The following is a 22,392-nucleotide window of genomic DNA, read 5'->3' on the forward strand; positions in this document are numbered from 1 at the left end:
TGTGTTTGGTGAGTGGCTGCAGGAAGAGAGAAGGATGGACAGATGGAGCCACTGAAAGGGAGAATTCATAGAAGTTGTTGGTACCTTACTGGATTTGGTGGAGGAGAGAGCAGGAGGGTTGAGAATGAGGGATCATAGACTCAGGAAACAGATGTGGGATGGGGCCTGGAGAAGGACATGGCAGCCTCCGCATGGAGCCTGAGGTGACCTGGGGTCAACCACAGAAAGAGCCCGGCCCGAGTGAAGACCATCCAGGAAGCCCTGGCCCCAGAATAGAACAGTGGCCTAACGCGCCTGCACGGTGCTGCCTTCAGCATCGCTCTTGACCTCTCTAACTCCCCGTTCTCAACCTAAACTGAGGATGTTGTCAGTTAAGTTTTGTAAAAAAAACTCCTGGCACGTATTAGAGGCTCTGTCAACTTTAAGTGAATCGGAAATGCTGTTCCACGCGTCCCCTCGGCCCTCGGCTCTCTCGTGCTCACCGATTCCGTCGTTTCTCTCATCTGCCAAGAGTCTGGGCCACGTCCCAGCCCTCACCCTACTGCTCTGGCTCCAGGGTGGCCCGGAGGAAAGCCCCTCATCTTCCTTGAGCCTCGCTGCGTCGGCCGCGGTAATTTGATTCCCGTTTTAATAGAAACTGGCAGGTGGACTGGGAGCCAGGACTCCGGGCTCCCGGCGCCGCGGTCCCCGCTCCGCAGCATCTGGACTCCTGCCGAGGGGGCGGGAGGCCGGCGGCCCCGGGCGGTGGGGCCGTTCGCGCTCCCGGCGCCTCCTCCCTCGCTCCCGGCCCCCGCCCTGCCCGGGTCCCCGCGCCTCCCCGCGCTCCTCCCCCGCGCCTCGGTTCTGCGCTGAGGTTGCGGCTCCGCCGGGCAGGCGCGCGGGGACTCAGGCGGCGGCGGCGGCGGCCACCGGGTGCAGCGGGTCCGGAGCGGGGAGCCGGGCTCAGCCCCGGCCTGCACGAGCCGCGGCCCTCGCCCACCGAGGCCGGCCTGGGGGGCCCGCAGGGCGCGCGGAGCGCCGAGTGCGCGTGGGGCTGGGCCCCGCACCCCGGCACAGGAGCGCGGGCGCGGCGCGGCGGAGCGCGGGGCATGGAGCCGGCCCGGGAGCCCCCCGCGCGCACCCGGCCGCCGCCGCCTCCCGCCGTTCGCCCTGCGCCAGTCCCTGCCGCCCCCAGGCCGCGCTCGCCCGCCGAGGCGGAGGGCCGCAGTCCAGAGGGGCTGCTGCGGCGATCGGGGTCGGGCTACGAGGGCAGCACCAGCTGGAAAGCGGCCTTGGAGGGTAAGCGGTGAGCGGGACGCGAGAGGCGGGACAAGAGTCACCTTGGCCGATCTCCCGTGGGGAGGACAGGGAGGGGAGTGAGGGCGACTCTGGACCCCCGAGGATGGATGTCAGGGCATCGGATGCCACACTGCGGGGCAGTGGGGAGGAGGTAACTGGGGACCACCTATCTCTGCAGCTAACTCACACTCTGACCTTGGGAGTAGGTTTCTCGCGCTGAGCTTCAATTTCCTCATGAGTGAAGGGGGCGGTTACTGTCCCGCACTCACCTGGGAAGCATTCAGCGAGTGGCTTGACCCTCCAGCAGTGAAAACGCCCTGGGCAAAGCTCAAAAGCTGTAGACCCCAGTCGCGGTGCTAATGCCCTGTGAGAAGGGGTTGGCTGGGAGGTGGGGGTGAACGCCTGGAGGTGATGGACTGGAGAACCTGCAGGGGTCCCACCTACCTCTTTCAGTCGGAGGGGCTCAGGAGGTGACCCCTGACTGGCCAAGGGGGGCGGTAACCAAAGTGGAAAAGAGAGTTTAAGTTCATGAGTTCTCCCAGTCCGCTTGGGTGGCCACTGGTGGTGTGTGGTGTGGGAGGTGTGGCCAGAGGGCTGGTCCTTTGGAAGTTTCTTGGTAAACTTGACACCCAGAGTCCCAAGGTGGAGGACCCGGACAGCATCAGCTAAGGGAAGCCCTAAGCTGGATTACCCAGCCATTAGGGAAGGAATATCAGGATAGGAGGACTTCCTGGAGTAGGTGACCTCATAGACATATGGAAAGAGAAGGAGTGACATGTTCAGGGGTCAAATAGTGAGAGCTAGCCTGTCCCTTGTGGGGAACTGACCTTCAAAGTACAGGATCGGGGAGGGGTGAGAAGAGAGGAGTCCGGAGGACCCAGATTGTGAACGGCGACCCAGGCCTTGCCAGAGTTTGGACTTTGTCTGAGGCAACTACTGAGAGATTTAAAGCATAGAATGAAAATGAAGCGGGTTTCATTTTCCAAGCGAGTTTACCCTTGGAAAAGTGGTGGTGGCCCAGAGGGGTCAGACCAAGGCTAGGTCAGCGAGGAAGGTGGAGCTGTGGTCAGAGGAGGGACATAGCCAGTGGCAGCCAGGGCAGGGGCCTGGCCGAGGAGGGAGAGATGGGGCAGCCGTGTCTGCATTTGGCCCAAAGGTGGGTGGACCAGGAGACATGGATGGCCTGAGGGCGGGGTGGGGAAGTGCAGACTTGGGGGAAAGCTGGACACCTGGGTGGTGATTTGGGACAAAGGAGGCAAAGATGTTGGAACTTGGAGAAGAAGAACTTTTGCAGAGAGGCTTCGGGCTGAGAAGAGCTGAGCCCTCTTCTCAGGATAAAGGTGGACAGACCCCTCTCTTTGACATGCGTCTCCAGGCACATTGTTAGATTTGCATGTGACACCCTGCTTCCCTCCCACCCAAGTTATTTCTTGGTTGCTCACGCCTCTTATCTGTATTCTCCACTCATTCATTTGTAAGCATTTCTCCAGCATCTGCCCCAACCTAGCTCTAACCCCCAGGGGTTAGGGCCATTTCAGAGGTGGTGTGGCCTCTTTCAACACCTCTGGCTTGCCACCTCCTGTCTTATTCCTCATCCTGACCTTGGCCCCGTCTGCTTCCTACTCCCAGGGGTGACTGGGCCAACCACCTGCAAGTTAGGCTGAAGAAGAGGCTGCACGCCCGGCAGGAAATGGTCCAGGGGGTCTTTCAGGACACTGGGTCTTCCGGGCCACCCTGTGGTCCGTGTTTACCTGTGGCCCAGCCTCATCTCACCTGTCCGGGCATGGCTCCCTACCTCGCCTGACTCTGGGTCTCGGGGCAGCTCTGGTCCCTTGCCCTTGTTCACATGGTCCATCAGAAACAGGCCCACTCTGATGCCTGTGGACCTTGGGGGCTCAGCCTCTGGGGCCTATGGGCCTTTCCCATTGTTTTAGCACGTGGAGTCTGTGTCCTTGCCAGGGGCCTCCCCTCTGCCAGTCCCCTGAGCATCTCCTGGGTGTTCCCTGGGTGCCGCATCTCCCGTGGGGAGAGGGGAGCTCTCAAACCAGGATGGTGCTCTCCAAGGTCCTGCCCTGTGCTGGCCGCCACACCTCCCCACCCCAACTCATTCATTCTTCCTCACCTCCCACACACACTCCTGGAGGGCCCACTGTCCTGGCGCACCTGTCGGCACAGGGAACATCCCTGTGCTTGAAGAGATCGTGGGGCAGGGGCCGAGGCAGCCTGTTGAGGGGCAGAGAGAACGAATTCTGGGGTTGGCCAAGCCTGAGCCAGGTCCTTTCACTGCCAGTGTGCTGGCAGGTTTTCAAACTTGTCCGAGTCTCAGTTTTCCCACCTGCTAAGCTAGAGAAGGATTTCTGCCTCTCAGGGCTACACAGACAGAGGTGCTGGGGTGTAGGGTGTGTGCAGGTGACCCCTTTCCCCAGTCCCTAGAGCCCGGTGGGGCAACCCAGGCAAAGTGTGTGACTGTCTGCTCAACCAAAATCCTTTGACTGCTGGTCTGCCTACTGAGTCCACAGCCCACCCTGAACTGTGTGCATGCTAAGTCCGACTCTTTGCAACTCCACGGACTGTAGCCCGCCTAGCTCCTCTGTCCATGGGATTCTCCAGGCAAGAATACCGGCGTGGGTTGCCATGCCCTCCTCCAGGGGATCTTTCCGACCTAGGGATTGAACCCAAGTCTCCCACATTGCAGGCGGATTCTATACCATCTGAGCCACCGGGGAAGTCTAAGAATACTGAAATGGATTGCCATGCCCTTCTCCAGGGGATTTTCCTGACCCAAGGATCAAACTGGGGCCCACCTAATAAGCCCATGATGAAACCCTCGTTATGGAATGAGTGGTCTGCCATGTCTGTGGACCAAGAGATCAATTTTGCAGCCCTTGCTTAGCCAAGCATCTGTTTTGAGACTTCTTCTTTTGGCTGAGCTGCAGGGTATGTGGGATCTTAATTCCCTGACCAGCTATTGAACCCTCACCCCCTGCGTTGGAAGTGCAGAGTCCTAACTACTGGACAGCCAGGGAAGTCCTTGTCTTGAGACTTCTTGATTTGACCAAGCTGAGCCCTCAGGGGAGCTGTGCTCCTTTATTACCACGTGCTGAATATTTATCAAACCCCTACTATGTGCCAGCCCCGTGCTGGGGCTTTCCTATAACCGTCACATTTAACCCTCATGTCTGCCCTTCCACGGGCTGGGTAAGTGTCGTGTGTATTTTATACAAGAGGAAACTGAGACTCAGAGAGGCTCAGTGTCTTGCCCAAGGACACACATCGCTCTGTCACAGGCGAAACCCCATTGGGTTTGCCACGAGGCCCTCTGATGTGAGAGCTCTTACCCTGTCCTGACCTGACCAAGGGCATGGGGCTCGGTGAGGCTAATTGGAGAGAAGTTATGCTTGTGACGCACGCAGCTCTCCTCCGTGTGCTCCTCAGATGACCCTGCTGCCTCCAGCAGATATTTTTTTCCTCTTCACAGGTTAAGTGACGTGGAAAACATCTTAAATCTAAAGCTGAGATTAGAGCCCAGGTCTTTAAGACTTTCCTTTGATGAACAGTTAGCTTTATAAATAGGAAGCCAAACAGAAATTCTTCCAATTGAGTCCTCTCCCTGTGGCTATTAACCTTTCCTTCCACCCTCAGCCTTGGGGGACAGGTTGCAAAAGTGATCCAAAGCTGCCATCTGGGTGCTGGAAAGACTGGAGGTGATTGGAGATGGGAATATTTCTGGCACTGGGGGTGCGGGGGTGATGAAAAGCAGCCTGGGGGGTACAAGAGGGGGGCCACAGATGATTCTGCAAATCTCAGGCTATAGATTTTTCAGTGCTCACCAATTCTGAATTTTTAATGTTGAAAGTTTCTCGATTAGGCATAAACCCACAACTTCCTGCTCAAAACCACACACACGCATTTAGCAAAGCCTCTTAAAAATTTAAAAATTACCAAACTCTACATTTGAGAGTTTTTGACTGTCAACTTAGGGACGTCAGCTATGAGTCTCTTTTGTGCTGTGATATGAACGTTGTCGGGATTTGTCTGGGCTTGGAAGCCAAATTTTTTTCAGTTGTTCTTTCTAACATTAGGCTAAATCATATGCATTTATAACATAAATAAACTGCACCCTCAAACTCCATTTAATAAAGGCCAGTGCATACAAGGAAGGATTGCTGAGTTAGACATTTGTTCTGGCTTGAATTGTATCCCCCTAAAAGATGTGTTGAAATCGTAACTCCACAGTTCCTCAGATTATGACCTTATTTGGAAATATGGTCACTGCAGGTGTAATTAGTTCAGATGAGGGCATACAGGAGTAGAGTGGGCTTCTAACCCAATGTGACTGGTGTCCTAAGAAATGGTCACATGAAGACAGACACACAGGGAGAAGGACGTGACAATGGAGGCAGAGGCTGGAGTGATGCAACTGCAAGCCCAGGAGGGCCGGAGATCACCAGTAAACCAGGAGAAATGAGGACAAAGCCAGGAAGAATTTGCCTACAGGTCTCAGAGGGAGCATGGCTTGCTGACACCTTGACTGTGGACTTCTAGGTTTCAGAGCTATGAGATGACACATTTCTGGTGTTTTAAGCCACCTAGTTTGTGATGGTTTGTTATGTTGACCTAGGAAACTAATACCACATTGTTTGGGGTTGTCCAGCTCCAAGGCCACCCTCAGGAGTGAACGAAGTGTCAGATCCTGTAGCGTGTCTTCTGTCTGTCCACAGCACAGTGTCCAGGGCAGTTATCCCATGAAAGACGAGGAGAGTCCTCCATTCTGGTGATGCTGGAGGTGCAGGCACAGACTCCGCTTTCTCTGAGAGCAGGTGTATATACACATGGTCAAGGGCATTGTCATTCAGGGCAACTAGATTCTCTGTGCGTTTCCAGCCCCAGTTGGTGCTCTGTAACATGCCAGGCGATGACTGCGCCCTGTTAGAGGGAACCCAAACGTGAGGAAAGTACAACCCTTACCCCAAAGGACCAACTCAATGGACATGAACTTGGGCAAGTTCCAGGAGATGGTGAGGGACAGGGAAGCCTGGCGTACTACAGTCCACGGGGTCGCAAAGAGTCGGACACGACTGGAGGACTGAACAACTGCCCAGAAGGAGCCTGTGGGCCAATAACCATCATGATGGTAGTTGTTGACACTGAAGGAGAGCTTACCGTGCCAGGCACTGCTCTAAGCACAATTTGTTGAATTCTCATAAAATTCTAAGAGGCAGATACTATAATGACTTTGTCTTAAAGACAAGGAAAATGAAATAGAAGCTAAGTAACTTTGCCACAAGAAAGTGGCAGAGCTGGGATGTGAACCCAGGTGAAGTGGTTTACAATGCGGACTGAGAGGTGTTTATGGAAGGAAAAAGAAGGATTCACACAGCGTACTTGCCATGGGCGCCACCATGCAGCTCAAGGGCATCAACCTTACAACACGCAGCCCCTGGGGACGGCAGAGCTGACCCAGATGGGGTTCAGCCCTCTGCTCTTAACGGGCCTGGGGCCACCCGCCTCTGGATCCTGCTTAGTTGTCAGTACAAACCATGCCCATAGCAAGGACTCCCGAATGTCTGTTGGACTTGCAAATAAAGACGGCAGACTAAACACATGCATTTTTCTTTCCCTTCTGAAACTCACTAATACAATAGTAAAAGGTTTTTTTTTTTTTCCTTTTATTTGGGAGGGGGTCACTGAAGCATGTAGGATCTTAGGTCCCTGACCAGGGATCGAACCCATGCCCCCTGCAGTGGAAGCACAGAGTCTTAACCACTGGACTGCCAGGGAAGTCCCAATAAAGGGACTTTCAAGTAAAGATGGCAGACTGAAGACATGCATTTTTCTTTCCCTTAAAAATCCAATAAAGGGATTTTTTAAAAAGACCACAAGAATAATAAGAACAGGAGAGAAAACAATAGCAACACAGTTGGGAGCTAGGGATCAATGATGATGATCAATGATCAATAACTGACACTGACTTCCCTGGGCTTAGAAAGTTCAGGAAGCAGAGGAGCACGCAGGACCCCACACTGGTCAGCACAGCAGTGACTGAAGAGGGAGCTGATGTTAGGAGGGCTGGGTGAACCCTTGTTAGGAAGACTTCAGGTCCCCAATCCTCTTCCCACTCTGTGAGCCTCTCCCCAGCCCTCTGCCCTGGGGAGAGAGGACATCCAGACACGAGAACATTTGAGAGCAAACGAGGCAGCATCTGCGGCTTGAGGGCTGAGGACGGCCTCCTCACCTCTTGTCCCAGGCAAGACTACATCCTCCAGGAGTGAAAACAGAGGGACAGCCCCCAGGGACGCTGACCCAAAAGGAGAAACCCAAGAAGGTCCACAAACAGAGAGCTGGACTTCCCTGGTGGCCCAGTGGCTAAGACCCAGTGCTCCCAAGGCAGGGGGCCCAGGTTCAATTCTTGGTCAGGGAACTAAGATCCCACAGGCCGCAACTAGGAACCAGCACAGTCAAATAAATAAATATTAAAAAAATAATAATAAAATCAAGTGTTAAAGAGAGAGCCTTGAGGACTGACCCAGCCAGGTCACCCTGCCGTGACCTCCACAGTTAATAAGCTCCTCTCACGGTCTCAGAGGCGCCAATACAGTCTTATTCCTCCTGCCTTAATCATGAACAAATAACCAAGGATCTTGAGATGTATGAGGAAAGTCCCTGACATGGAAGCTAGAGATTAAAACATGAATGGGGGGGTGGGGGAAGCAGTTTGGAAAAAACAGCGATTATATAGACTAAACTTTCTGCCCACCTCTCCCCCAACCCTCCTGCTTCCCCCACAAAATATCAACTAAAAAACTGTCAGTATTATTCAGAGAGAGAAGAGAAAATTTCGCATCATTAAAGAACAGGATGTTTTAAGAGGGAGTGTTCAGGGAACAGCAGCAACAAATCCCCCAAAACCTTGCAAGTTAAAAATAATGGTAAAAATAAAAGATTCAGTAGAGAGTGGGAAGGTAAAGTTTAAAAAAATCTTCAGGAAATAGAGCAACAGGCAAAGTGGATATGAGGGCTTCCGCTGTCTGCTCTGGTGCCATGTCCTCTTCTTGTAAGGGCATTAACCCCACCATGGGAGCCCTGACCAAGAACAGATCTGCTGGTAACCTTGATCCTGCACTCGCCAGCCTCCAGAACTGGGGGAGAGATGTGTCTGTTGCTTCAGCCATCTAGTCTGGGGATTTTGTTAGCCTGTGAAGACTAAGACAGAAGTGGAGTAGAATTCCTGATTTTGCCTCATCAGCTTAAAGGAGCTTTGGAATTGAAATCAGGATGAGCACACAGAAGTGTAGGCAAAGGGAAATAATTACTTACAGGGAAACAAGAAGTTGTGTAGAAATAATACGCTGCCATAGCTTGCTGGGAGCAGCATTTACATTGTCGTAAGAAAAGAACACTGAACTTCCCTGGTGGTCCAGTGGTTAAGATTCCTCACTTCCACTGCAGGGGGCGCAGGTTTTATCCCTGGTCAGGAGAGCTAAGATCCCACAAGCTGTGTGGCATGGCCAAAAAAAAAAAAAAAAAAAAAAACACAAAAAACCTCACCAAATTATCAGTCCAACCCAAACTATGATGTTGAGAGGGTAAGTAGTATGTGAGTGGTCAGGGTGGGACAATAATGCAGAGAATTAAATCTTCCTCATTATTGTGGAACGTCAATAAGTAATGTCTTAAACAGAAAAGTTGAGCAGTATTGACTTCTTGACACAAAGCTTTTAGAGATTTGGAGGTAAATACCGAAAGAATTTGCTGAAGGAATTGGAAGTAGTTGCCTCTATGGAAGGGGCGATGTTCTTTGGTTGTGTAGTGAAGCCTGGTAGAATTTCTTGACTTTGGATCTGTTGCTTTGCAGATCCTTGATAAAGGACCAGGTTTCTTTTCCCAATCTGTTGTGAAGTACCATACAGATGAATTACTAGAAACAGTATCAGGCACTTGGATGTCACAGGAATGCTGAATTGCTGTAGACGTTTCTACTAATAGATACTTCCTCTTGACTTTGGTACTTAGTTCATACGGGTGGACAACCCAGTGGTGGGCTGTGGAGGTGGTTCTTTCATCTATGCACATATATAATATAAAACAATTTTAAAGGACTTAAAAACAAAAAGGAAGTTCTCATCTACTGGTGGCTCAGCTGGTAAAGAATCCGCCTGCAATGTGGGAGACCTGGGTTTGATCACTGAGTTGGGAAGATCCCCTGGAGAAGGGACCAGCTACCCACTCCAGTATTCTGGCCTGGAGAATTCTACGGACAGAGGAGGCTGGCAGACTACAGTCCATAGGGTCGCACAGAGTCTGACACGACTGAGTGACTTTCACTTTTCACATCTACTAGGATGGCTATAACAAACAAAACTGGAAGCTAACAAGTGTTGGTGAGGAGATGGAGAAAGTAGAACACGTGGTGTCAGCATCTCTGGTAGGATGCAAAATGGTGTTGCAGCTGTGGAAAGCAGTTTGGTGTGTCCTCAAAAAGTTAAATGTAGAATTATCATATGATCCAGCAATTCTACTCCTAGGTATATACCCCAAAGAGTTGAAAATAGGGACTCAAACAGATCTTTGTTAGCCAATGTTCACAGCAGGATGATTCATAATAACTAAAAGATGGAAACAGTCCATCTAACTGTCTGTCAATGTATGGATGGATAAACAAAATGTATGTAATCATACAATGGAATATTATTCAGCCACAAAAAGGAATGAAATTTTGATACGTGCTACAATATGGATGAACACTGAAAACAATATGTTAAGCAAAAGAAGTCAGACCCCAAAAGACAGATATGATTTCATTTACATGAGGTACTTAGGATAGGTGAATATTAGAGTCAGAAAGTGAATGAGAGATTAGCAGGGGCTGGAGAGGGTTGGGAATGAGGCGTTAATGCTTGATCAGTACAGAGTTTCTGTTTGGGATGATGAAAAAGTTTTACAAGTAGATCATGGGGATCAATGCACAACTTTGTGAATGCAATTAACACCATGCATTGCACCCTTGAGCATAGTTAAAAAGGCAACTTTTATGTTATGTGTATTTTATCACAATTAATAAAACTTTCAAAGACCCTGTGTCTAAAGTCTATAAGCGTTCTTTCATTAAATATCAAATTAAATGCCATTTGCAGCAACACGGATGGATCTAGAGATCGTCATACTGAGTGAAATAAAGTCAGACAGAGAAGTACAAATATTGTATGATATCGTTTATATGTGGAATCTGAAAAAACAGAAGAATACAAATGAATTTTTTTACGAAACAGAAACAGACTTATAGATTTAGGGAAGGAACTTATAGTTACCAGTGGGAAGGATTGAGGGGAGGGATGGTAAGGGAGTTTGGGATTGACATGTACACGCTGCTATACTTAAAATAACCAACAAGACCTACTGCATTGCACAGGGAACTCTGTTCAATATTATGTAACAACCTAAATGGGAAAAGAATTTGAAAAAGAACAGATATATACATATATAAAATGAATCACTTTGCTGTATACACCTGAAACTAACACATCATTGTTAATCAATTACACTCCAATATAAAATAGAGAGTTAAAAAATTGCTGTGCAGGATTCCACTGAATGAATGCCCAACATTTTATCCATTCTCCCTTTGACAAATATTTAGCTTCTTTCCATTTTCGCACTGTTATGAATAAACCTGCTATGAGCATTTAAAAAATCAAATTAAAATTTGGAGTGAGAACAATAAATAAATAAAAATTTAAAGGGAGAAGCCAGAGGATCAGGAAAGCCTTCCTGAAGAAGATGGAGGGTGTGGGGCAGAATTTCAAGAGACAGCAGTGGAAGAGGAGCACTTTGGGAGCAAAGATCCAGCCACAGGGCTAAGAGAGCGAACTGGGTATTTCAAGGAGTCTGTCTGGCTGACATTAGGGATGAGGCAGAGAAGCAGCAGGAGATGAGAGACTGGAAAGTGCTAACAGCCACAGAAAGAGTTCAAGTGCGTAGCCTTGAGGCAGGGTTTTTAAGCAGAAGTATCACAGAATCAGACAAACCTGTGCTTGAGAATGGCAATTCAGACTTCAGCACCAGGATGGCCTGGACCAGAGGTCTCCAACCTCCAGCCTGTGGACTGGTACCTCCTATCAGATCAGCATTGGCATTAAATTAGAAATAAAGTGCACAATACATGTAATGCACTTGAATCATCCCCAAATCATCCCTCTCCCTCATGGAACCCCTCATGGTCCATGGAAAGATTGTCTTCCACAAAACCAGTCCTTGGTGCCAAAAAGGTTGGGGGCCACTTCCCTGGAGGGCTTGTTCAAACACAGAGTGCTGGGCTCAGCCCCAGTTTCTCAGTGTCAGGACTTGGGGTTGGCAGTGGGAATGGGTGGTAGGGATGGGCCATAATCAATCCCTTTCTCTCTCCTCAGATACCACCACGCGTCTCCTGCTGGGGGCCATCGCAGTGCTTCTGTTCGCCATCCTGGTGGTGATGAGCATCTTGGGTGAGCATGGATGTCAGAGCATTTGTAATTCATTTCCTACACACCTTTCAAAAGCATGTCTAATTAGGTCAAGAAAGGTTCCAGACATATCGTCAACTTTGTGGGGGTCAAAGTAAATAGGAAATAGAGTGTTGGCTCTAGATGACATTTTAGCCTAAAATAATATGTTCACACATCGATTATATCCATCCCCTTAACTAAGCCATGCAGCGAAAGTGGAGACGTTACTTAGGTACCATTACAAAAATGCTTCAAGAACGCTGAACAAACTTGGTGTGCGTTAGGCGGGCAGTGCTTCATGAAAGAGACAGTTTGGGGTTAAGGGCCTTAAAGATCTCATTCACTCACTCAACAAACAGTTATTGATCCTAGCTGTGTGTTAGGCCCTGGGCTAAGTGCTGGAGATATATATTTTTTTTAAAGTGTAGTATGACATCAACTCCCTTGTCCAGTGATAGGGTATTGCCTGGAGGTCTCCCATGTGGTAAACTCTGAAGAATGAATAGTTTCCTGGAGACCAGGAGGAACACAGACCAGGGCATTCTGAGAAGGAGAGTCCAGGGAAACACCAGTGGCAGGCAGGACTGAAAGGGTTGAAGGAGGAATAAAAAAGAGGAAACTGCTACAAGTAAGGCAGGCCAGGCTATATGACCTGGGGCTTTGCTGCTTGTAATGGATTCAAGCCAAAGTGATTTCAGGACCTCTGTCTTTAATCTTTGAGAAGCATCCCAAGACCTCAAAATGGGAGGAAAATCCACGGATAATATCAGTTCTATTCAACCCGCACTTGCAGGGCATGCAGGCTAAGCAGGGCACTGTGGGTGTTTAGAAAAGAAGGTGGTGACCACCAGCTTGGATCCACCTAGACTAATTGCTACAAATTAAACTGTTCTACTGCTGTGTTGGGAGGCCAGGGCAATGTGTAAACAGAGCATATTGTGATTGGAGGAAAGCACAACAGTCTTCGGACATCCTCATGGAAAAGCATGGCCTATACTTCTAAGTGAGCCTGCAGCTCACTGAGCAGGAATGCCCAAGTGCCCATTAATTAATTAATTGGTGTTGGCGTAGGGGTAGCTCCCTTGGGCGCTTGAGTACCAAGGGCCTGTTCTTGACTCTGTCCTGGTCTACATTTTAATCAACCTTCTTATATGAGAACAAATGAAAAAAATATGCTTATGGAATTTGTAGGCAATACAACCCAAAGGGGGATGTTCCACAGGCCAGGTGAAAAAGAAATCGAGATTAAAATTCATCCTTAAAAACTCAAATGAGCCAACGTGAATGAAGCGACTGTGTAAGAAATAAACACAAGACCCTGCATTTAGATTTAAATGTGATTTACACGTGTTCTGGGCAGGGGGGCCTGGTTTGGAAGGAGATCATAGGAAAACAGTTGAAGAGTATGGCTGAATTCCTTTTGGCAAGGAGGCCCTTAGAGAATTGCATGGAAGCTCCGGGCTTCCTTCCCAGAAAAGTGCACCTATGCACATACCCACAGATTCTCCTCATTGGAGAGTCTGCAGACTGGAAAATCCACGGCAGCCGGAAGGGGTATGGCGATCGCTGCTGGGTGGCAGAGCACAGCTGATGTGTCGCAGCCTGTGCTGGTGGCAGCGTTTTAGGGGTGATGTGGGTGCATCACAGTGAGGCAGGCAGGATGGAGAAGGTCTGGAGAGCATCCCCTCCAAGGGATTGTGGAAGAAACGGTGTCTGTTCAGTTCTGGAAGAGGGGGATGTGGGTCCTTCCTCAAGGAGAAGGCAGAGCAGGTCTGTCCGGGTCACTCCAGAGGCAGATCCTGGGTCCGCGGTGCTAGGTCACAATGGGAAGGCAGGTTGAGACTCAGCATTGAAAAGGAATTTCCAGCGCTTCCGCAGCGTAGCCGATGAGGGTGTGGCCAATGAGAGCGGGTGGGAGTGGGGGTCAGAGGTGGGGGGGGGGCTGCAGGTGGGAGTGGGGGGGTTATGGAGCCCATGGAGTCTGGCATGGTTCCCACCCTGGCTGAAGAGAGAGGATGGTCACCAGGTTCAAGTCCGAGTTTCTAGGATTCCACGGCCTCCAGGAGCTCAGAGAGAGAGGAGAACATAACCTGCTATAATACTCACAGGGGTGTCCCTGCCAAATTGCTCTTCCTAGTTCATGTAGTCCTCAGCCTCCGACCTGCCAGGCACTGTGACAGGCCCTCCCCTGAGATGAATGACTGATGGTCACCAAAGACAGGGGAAGTGGGATTTTGGGGGGCCAGGCAGAGGCTCTCCGTACTGGCAGCTACTGAGTCCTTCCTTTTCCCTGCAGCCTCCAAGGGCTGCATCAAGTGCGAAGCGCCCTGCCCGGAGGACTGGCTGCTGTACGGAAGAAAATGCTACTTCTTCTCGGAGGAACCAAGAGACTGGAACACGGGCCGGCAGTATTGCCACAGCCACGAAGCGGCACTTGCTGTGATCCAGAGTCAGAAAGAGCTGGTGCGTGCGGGGCGGGGGGCGTGTCGGGGCGGGGCCTGGGCGTGTCGGGGAAAGGGGCGGGGCCACCCGGGACAGCCACGCCCAAGGACATGGTGCCCCCGTGACCTGTTTCCAGACGGGTGGGGTGTGCACGTGGGCTCCACAAGTGGAATTTGAGCAGCTCCACGAGGGCCTCTTGTTCTCACTGCTCTTGTCAAGGCCAGCTGCGTCCATTCCAAGGCTGGTTTGCTGAGCTCAACACAGTTAAGTGTAAGCATTACAAATTATACAGGCACTTGTGAAATGTGAGGGCTTCCTTGGTGGCTCAAGACAGTAAAGAACCCGCCTGCTATGCAGCAGACCTGGGCTCAATCCCTGGTTTGGAAGGATCCCCTGGAGGAGGGCATGGCAACCCACTCCAGTATATCAAATTGGCATCTTCAACTAGTCCATGTCAGGATCTGAGGTCCCACCTAACACCCCAAACAGTTATATCACTAGAAATATGAATGTAACACAATGAACAGGTCTCTTGGCCATTTTTGGATTTTGTAGGCAACAGTTCGTGCAATTCAAAATCTAAAATCACTTCTGTTTGTCTCTGATACACAGTCTAATAGCCTCTTTCTGCAGAGAAAGGCCCAGGACAGCCAGTCCCAGATAATCCATCAAGCAATCCCAGGCTTCCTGAAAATCAGGAATGTTGGCATGCTGGGTCCCCAAGCTAAGAGACAAACCCTGTTCCAGGGTTCCTGCCCCATTGGCACATCCCCAGAGTCCAGGTACCTTGAAGGCCATTGCAGTGCATCTGTAAACCCAGCTCCTCAGTCTTGGGGTGCAGTGAGGTGTCTCCTTCATGTTGTCCACACATCTTGAGAGCCAGTCTTCCAAGTTGAGGTTCATCTGTGGATGTTTGAGCAGTCAGGAGGCCACACCTGACTCTGCGGTTTCCCTCTTTCCTTGGTGCAGGAATTCATGTTCAAGTTCACACGGAGGGAGCCCTGGATTGGCCTGCGCAGAGTGGGGGACGAATTCCACTGGGTCAACGGGGACCCATTTGACCCGGACACGTGAGCTGAGGCTTCATCTCCTGGCCACCGAGCTTAAACCGAGGAAGACCTAGCCTCCCAGACGAACCTCCTGAGGGAGAACTTGGTTTTGTGTTAGCTAGAGCCACTCACCTGTAGGGTTAGGAGTGAGGGACAGAGACCTGGGCGTGGGAATGGCTTTACTGTTCCCTCCCCAGTAAAGTCCAGCCTGGTTTGGTGGTCCTGTCCCATGTAGGCATCAGAGCTTCCTGCTGCTGGAAGGGGCCCAGGCTCTTTCCATCTTGTGACTCCCTCATCCCTCTGCACGGCTCAGTGTGGCTCAGAGAAAGGGGAGGACATCCCAGGACAGCCCTCTGCATTGGGCAGAACTTAGCCATATGGCCCCACCTGACAGTGAGAGAGGGGAGGAGCTGGGACTTCTCTGCTGGGCAGTCACATGCTACCTGAACAGTTTTACTATGGAGAAAGGGGATCTGAACTATGGATCCCAGGAGGGTCCTCTTAGAGAAAACACCTTGAGGGTGTTAGTGGCGTGTGCCAGGATGGTATTATTTGTGTGGCCCACGTGGTGTGGCAGCAAGCGTCTGATTTGTGTGGTGCATGTGTAGGGTGATGGTGGCAGCAGAGAGGGGGGCACTTTAGGCTTAGGGAGACACAGGTCAGCACACACAGGGGCGTAATAACCTCAGCCTCTGATCTAGACCCTAAGGCTGGAGGACTAGGCCCGAGGAGCTGGGTGCGGGCACAGCTGCTGACCTGATGTGACCCTCGGGCCACGAAGACTTCCCTGTTCCTGTGTCTCCCTGTCTCCTGCGCTCTTCATTCGGTGCCTCTCTCTGTCCTCACTGCCCCTTCCTTTTTTCTCCTTTTTCCTTGTCCTGTCTTCATCCCCAATCTGTTCTCAGAGCTGCTGAGAAAGTCTTACCTTGCTGCTGCCCCTGCCTCTCCCCTTCTGGAAGCTTCTTGCTCCCAGAACCCGGGGAGCCCTGGAGGCTGGGACCCCAGGATGTTGACCACCCAGCAACCAGCAGGCCTTGGGGCCACGCTTCTCTGACCACTCTGACGTGGTTCTGGCCTCCCCACTCCCTCTTGGGGTCCTTCTGATGCCCTCTGAGACCCCTGTTCTGACCTTGGTGGTGGGAGGCTCAGGTCAGGGTGACCAAATGAGTTTAAGAAGAAATGTTGAGATTCAAAAGGGATGATTTTAGGCAGGGAAAACCCCCTGTGCTATCAATAGCTGTAAGAGGTGCAGGCAGGGTGCCGTGGGGAGGTGGGGTCAGGGGAGGCTTGTCCTAGATAGGGTCCCAGTCTCCTGGCATGAGTGAGCTGAGCCTGGCAGGATGGGGAAGCCGGATGGGGAGTGTAGGGTGCGTCCAGGACACGTCTGTGGGCGTCACCAGGGCGATTGGAGCTGTGGACAGAGTTGGGAGATGGTGGGAGCCACACTAGCAAGGTCTATGGGGCGGACTGTCCCAGAGCAGGGCAGCTCCAGAGGGAAGGATGAGTCACAGGGCCTCCGGGGCTGCCCAGCGATGGGTGGCATCTGCCAGCGGTGAGTGCCTGGTCTCGTCTCTCCCGGCCACAGGTTCCCCATCGCGGGCCCTGGGGAGTGCGTCTTCGTGGAGCCCACCAGGCTGGTGTCGACAGACTGCCTGATGACCCGGCCCTGGGTGTGCAGCAAGATGGCCTACACGTGAGGTGGGTCACGCCAGAGGCCACCCTGCAACCAGGCTCCGAGACCTGCTGGCCCGGGGCCCCACTCCAAGGCAAAGCAGCGAGGAGGATGCTCTCTGCCCCTGGGTGCTCTTCCCCAACCCCTGAGTCCTGGTCCCTGGTCTCCTTGGCCCCAGGCAGGTCCTGTGGCTCAGCAGTCAACTCCCACGAGCTCAGTAGTACAGTAGGCACCTGTCCTCAGACACACACGCACACCAACGCACTTGCTTATGCACACATGTGCACACAGCGCCCGCTCAAGTTCACAGTCTACCCTTAGTCAGCCCAACAGGTCTCTCCCTGGCCCCACCCTGGAGCATTTCTTCCTCTGGAGGCCCCGGTGCTCTGAGGAAGGCTGGGGGCTGACAGTCTGCCATACTGTCTGCACACACGGACCCCCCTCCCCAGGCATCTCTCTTCTGGCACCTGGGGAGGCAGGAAGGGCAGCCCCCTCACCTGGCCCCTGCATCCACCTCTCTGGCCTTGCCCGGAGTCTCAGGCAGGCCCCTGCTGTGTCCGTGGTGCTGCTCTGTTGGCCACCGGTGGAATAAAGAGATGACTGGCGTCCAGAGAAGTCGGCTGCTGTTTGTTCCATGGTCGTGGATTGGGGGAGGGGCCATGGCTCGGGAGGACCATCTAGGGAGGGACCACCAAGAGGCACCTGTGTGGCCGGCGACACATGTAGGAACCAAGGCCAAAAACACGCTCAGTGGCCTCAGGGCACTGTTTAATGTTGCCAGGCCACTGTGTTATTCTTAGATGTCTGAGGGGTGTGCTCCATCTGGTGGCGTCATTACTATTCGACTCAACATGACAAACATTTATTCACACCTATCATGTGCCAGACACCACACCAGGCAGGGGGATCAGCAGCTGTATCCCCCAAGTGAGCACACAGGGAGTAGAGGGGCCAGCTTGGGAAGCACCAGAACATTCTGGGACATGGCCGGGGGATGGCTTATTCTGCCTTAGGAGAGGATGGAGTGAAGAAGGCGGAAGGATGAGAGGAGATCATGTGCATGTTGGGCTGGTTAAGAGTTTGTGCAGGTCCAAGGGCCCCTTCCTGTTCTCCCTTGGTCTGTGGGGAAGGAAGGGGGGATGGGGCAGAGGCTGGCAGTTCCCCTGGGCCTGCAGCGGCTGCAAGTGCCACCCTCTCCAGCACACACCTGGAGCCCAGAGCAAGCGGTGGGGCGGCCTGGGCATCCCCAGCCCACGGCCAGGTGAGATACAGGCGGGAGCTGCCTCGGAGTTGCGTCTGTGAATCTGGGTCCTGGCCCCTTTTCTGAGAAAAGAGCTTGGAGGGAAACACATCCTGCTCTGCTCTGGTCACTTTTACTGTCAGTTTTCAGACAAAACTGTCAGCTTCGGTTTTGTTGATTCTTCTGAAAGCTTTCCAGATATTTAGTAAAATATGGGTATTTTGTGGTTTCATATTTTATCTTCATGGGGAGCCAGTGTAGAATCTGTGTAATGAAGAGGTTAAAGGAATGCAGTGTGGTGGTGGTGGCCTGTGGGGGGTTGGCTGAAGCCCACTGCCTTCCCAGCTCCTGTGGGGAAGTGTTTTGAGGGGCTGAGGACTGAGGAAGTGGTCAGCTGCTGTTGCTGCTGCTTGGGTTGGGCAGGAGCTGAAGGGTGAGTAGGGGGGTGTCTCACACTCACACCTGTTCTCAGTCATACACAGGCCTGGGGTTCTCACCAGTATCCTCCCATCAAAGGCTTTGCTGTTGTTGTTCAGTCACCAAGTTGTGTCTGACTCTTTGCGACCCGACAGACTGCAGCACACTAGGCTCCTCTTTCCTCCACTATCTCCCAGAGTTTGCTCAAACTCAGGTTCATTGAGTCAGTGATGCTAGTCTTACCTCATTTAATTCTCTTAAAAAGGACCTGAGGCGGATTATGCTGCCACAGATGACCCAACAGTACCCAGGCAGGGCCCCAAGGCACAAGGAGCGGGGCTGTGCTCTCATTCTGTTTTGTGGGTTCGAGTGGGAAGAAGGGAGCCACGAGGGGGCAGGGAGGAAGCACTGTGGGAGGGCAGGGAATAGGAACCCAGGCCCTTGGGATCTGATCTTTCATTCAGCGCTCCACAGCCTGCTGCCTCAGGGCACACTGGCAGGTGAGCTCGCCTAACCTTGGGTTTGTCCTGGGGTGGCTCAACAATTCTAAATCAGTTCAGCAAAGTTAAAGGAACTCTAAAGCTAAAAGAGATCAAACCAGTCAATCCTAAAGGAAGTCAACCCTGAATATTCATTGGAAGGACTGATGCTGAAGCTCCAAAACCTTGGCCACCTGATTTGAAGAGCCGACTCACTGGAAAAGACCCTCTTGTAGAAAAGATTAAGGACAAGAGGAGAAGGGGGCAACAGAGGATGAGATGGTTTGATGGCATCACTGACTCAGTGGACATAAGTTTCAGCAAACTCAGGAAGGTAGTGGACAGGGAAGCCTGGCCAGCTGCAGTCCATGGGGTCGTAACGAGTCAAACAGGACTGAGCGACTGAGTAACAACAAAAGGAACTCTGACCCAAGGTCATGGATGTTTTCAGAGCTTTCTTATCTATTCCTACCCAGGAAGGAAACACAAGAGCAAAACAAAGCACCGGCACGCCAAACTTGAGAAACGTTGAAAATCCTTTCAAAGGTTATAAACCAGCCAGGGACTTCCCTGGAGGTTCAGCGGTTAAGATTCCGCCTTCTACTGTAGGGGGCGCGATCCATCCGATCTCTGGTCGAGGAAGATCTTGCACGCTGCCCTGCGCGGCCAAAAGCAAAACAAAATACCGATATACCCAGCCAGGCACCCACGCCATCCTGGTGGGCAGTGAGCCAGGCTGGGTGGGCATGCAGTTCCTCCTGAGGCCACAGGCGGCAGCATGGAGTCCAGACCCTCTGCGGGTTTCTAAGCCTGGAGCTCAGAGCTGTCTCCCTGGGTCGGGGGCTGGGGGGTTGGGTGGGGGCGGTTAGGGAGAGGTTCTAGGGTAGGGCTTCACTTGTGGCTCAGCTGGTAAAGAATCCGGCCGCCATGAGGGAGACCTGGGTTCGATCCCTGGGTTGGGAAGATCCCCTGGAGAAGGGAAAGGCTACCCATTCCAGTATTCCGGCCTGGAGAATTCCATGGACTGCATAGTAGTCCATGGGGTCGCAAAGAGTCGGACATGACTGAGCGACTTTCACTTCATTTCACTTCAGGCTAGGGAGAAGGGTAGTGGCAAGGTGCAAAGAAGCACCCTTCTGCCCCAAAGGACCACCCTCCAGCCCCACTCCTCAACCCCTTTGGAAGATTTTCCCTTCTGAGGCGACTCGCCTGGAGTTGAGAGTGTGCTTAGCTTGGAACCTGGGTGGATTTGAAGCCACACCGCAGCGCTGTCCTCTGAGTAGCCCCTGGAGGGGACGGGAAGGCTGGAGCTCACCTCCCAGGCCACCCTCAGACGTTGGCTATGAAGATGGCGCGAGGAGGGATTTTATTAGCAGGACACAGTGCGGGGTAAGGTTCGTTGCTGTGCTGGCAGGTTCACTGGTGTTTGCTTAGTAAATTCTCTTACAGCCTTAACAGATGAAGAAGCAGGTTCAGGAACGTTAAGGGGCTTGCTCTATCTACATCACAAGCCTAGGGGGTGGGGGATAGAAGGAGCCAAAGGAGCCACCTTGGGAGAGGACGTGGGGTGCCCCTCGGCGATTTTTTTTTCCTGCGCACTTTTATCGCTTTCATATGGTTTTCAGGTGGAATTTCCCATAGAGCGTGAGTGACGCAAATACTGACTACTGCCCTTCTCTCGCTTCAAGGTCCAGTTCGCACTCCCTGGGACTGCTTCTGGGTCGGCAGCAGCCCTCGGTGACCACGCCCTCCCCCAACACCTCCAGCACCGAAGACTGAGCCTCTCACACGGCCGAGTGTGTGGAACTTCTCATCTGTGACGCATCTCTTCACTCATCTGACTGCTCTTGTCTGATTATAAGCCTCTGAATAGCAGGGATTATGTGTTGCTGGCTCTTTGTAGCACACATAACATATGCTCAAAAAAATTGTTGTTGGTGACAATAAGATTGCTGGCGAGTGTCATCTCTTCACCCTTTGCCATGGGGGCAGACAGCCGTGGCTGGCTGCCTGTTAGAGACTTGCCTTTTAGGCTTTAGTGGGCGTGGCATGATTTTAGAGGTCCGGCCAAGATGAGATCTTTAATTTGTTTTGCTTCAGCTAAGTGAGCTCACTCACATTCCCTAAGCACGTACATACTGGGCCGCCTGAGTGGGGGTGGCCTGGAGCACGTGAGCTGAGAGGGAGAAATCCCTCCACCTCTTAAGATGTTCTTTGCATCATACACAGAGGACCAAGAGACCAGGCCCAGGGAGGGCTTCCAGCAGTGACTGGGGTTGGCTGCTGAAGATTCCTGTGATCTCCAGGATAATTATGCTAATGTCGCTGTTCTGTGTGTGAAAGACCACTTGGCTTTCAGAAATGTCCACTGTCAGCTGTGTACTTACACCAGGAGGGGGTAAAGAACTTCAAACTGGGAGCAAGTATGAGATTCACACAGAAGGGCATCCGGAAAACTTCCTGCCATACCCTTCAGAGATACATTCTCAGCCTGGAGGGGATGTGCTTCCTCTTGGCTCTGAAGACCTGCTGGAGTCTAGTCTGGACTATCTCTACCAATGAGCAGGTGTGCAGCTCAGACTGCTGTGCTCAACCTCCCAGACCCCAGGCTTTACTTCTAATAAAGTAGAAATCGTGCCTGCCTGGCCTACCTCACAGGGTTATGAGAACTGTAGATGTTAGAATTTCAGGGATAAAAAATGATCAACCCTGTTCTCACTATCCATGAGGCCCAGAGAGGGTTAAAAAACACGTCCAAGGTTGCGCATCTAGTGGCAGAGCTAGACCTCAGGTCTCGTGGCTCCTCTCTTCTTTGTTGATCTTCTTATTGTTGCACGTATCATGCTTTATTTGTTCACTTGTTCACCATCCACACGGAAGTGTAAGCCCCTAGAGGGTGGGGATCCACTCTCATGCTCCTTTGTTTCTCTGGAGCCTGGTGCATACTAAAGGAGCTTAATAAATGTGTGTTGAACTGATCTTGGCTCCTAATTCACATGCTCCTTCCCTCTATACCATGCTGTCTCTGATCTCAGAAATCTGCACTGCCAGTCCAGCTGCCCTCAGAAAGTATGAAAACTTGCAGATGTTTTAGAGAAAAAGAAAAGATGCTCAACTACCTTGCAATGTCGATTAGCATCTTTTAGAGCACAGAATCCATCTGAACAAAGACATACACATCTAAGACAAAATTGGAATAATAACAATGAATGCTAATTAAGAGCTTATAATAAGGCCAGGCATTGTGCGAAGCACTTCACACACATAGTAAGTGCTTAATAAAAAGTTATTATCTTTTTTCACTATGATGTAAACTGAGTAGGGGGTTGGAATA

The 22,392-nt window shown here is 51.7% G+C and overlaps 1 protein-coding gene across 2 annotated transcripts; it reads left to right on the plus strand.

Annotated features, from left to right (window-relative positions):
• The first annotated feature begins 1,073 nt into the window (after positions 1-1,073).
• Positions 1,074-22,036, plus strand: CLEC2L (C-type lectin domain family 2 member L). Of its 2 annotated transcripts, XM_061414870.1 has the most exons (6): positions 1,074-1,278; positions 11,685-11,759; positions 14,056-14,222; positions 15,171-15,271; positions 16,836-16,948; positions 20,747-22,036. In XM_061414870.1, the coding sequence occupies exons 1-5, from the start codon at positions 1,089-1,091 to the stop codon at positions 16,945-16,947; spliced, it is 645 nt and encodes a 214-aa protein (XP_061270854.1). In that variant the 5' UTR covers positions 1,074-1,088; the 3' UTR covers position 16,948; positions 20,747-22,036. The 2 variants fall into 2 exon arrangements, with proteins under 2 accessions (XP_061270854.1, XP_061270853.1); XM_061414869.1 differs by lacking the exon at positions 20,747-22,036 and having other exon boundaries at positions 16,836-17,537.
• Positions 22,037-22,392: the final 356 nt, after the last annotated feature.

This window comes from Bos javanicus, chromosome 4 (genome assembly GCF_032452875.1).
Source record: "Bos javanicus breed banteng chromosome 4, ARS-OSU_banteng_1.0, whole genome shotgun sequence".
NCBI lineage: Eukaryota > Metazoa > Chordata > Mammalia > Artiodactyla > Bovidae > Bos > Bos javanicus.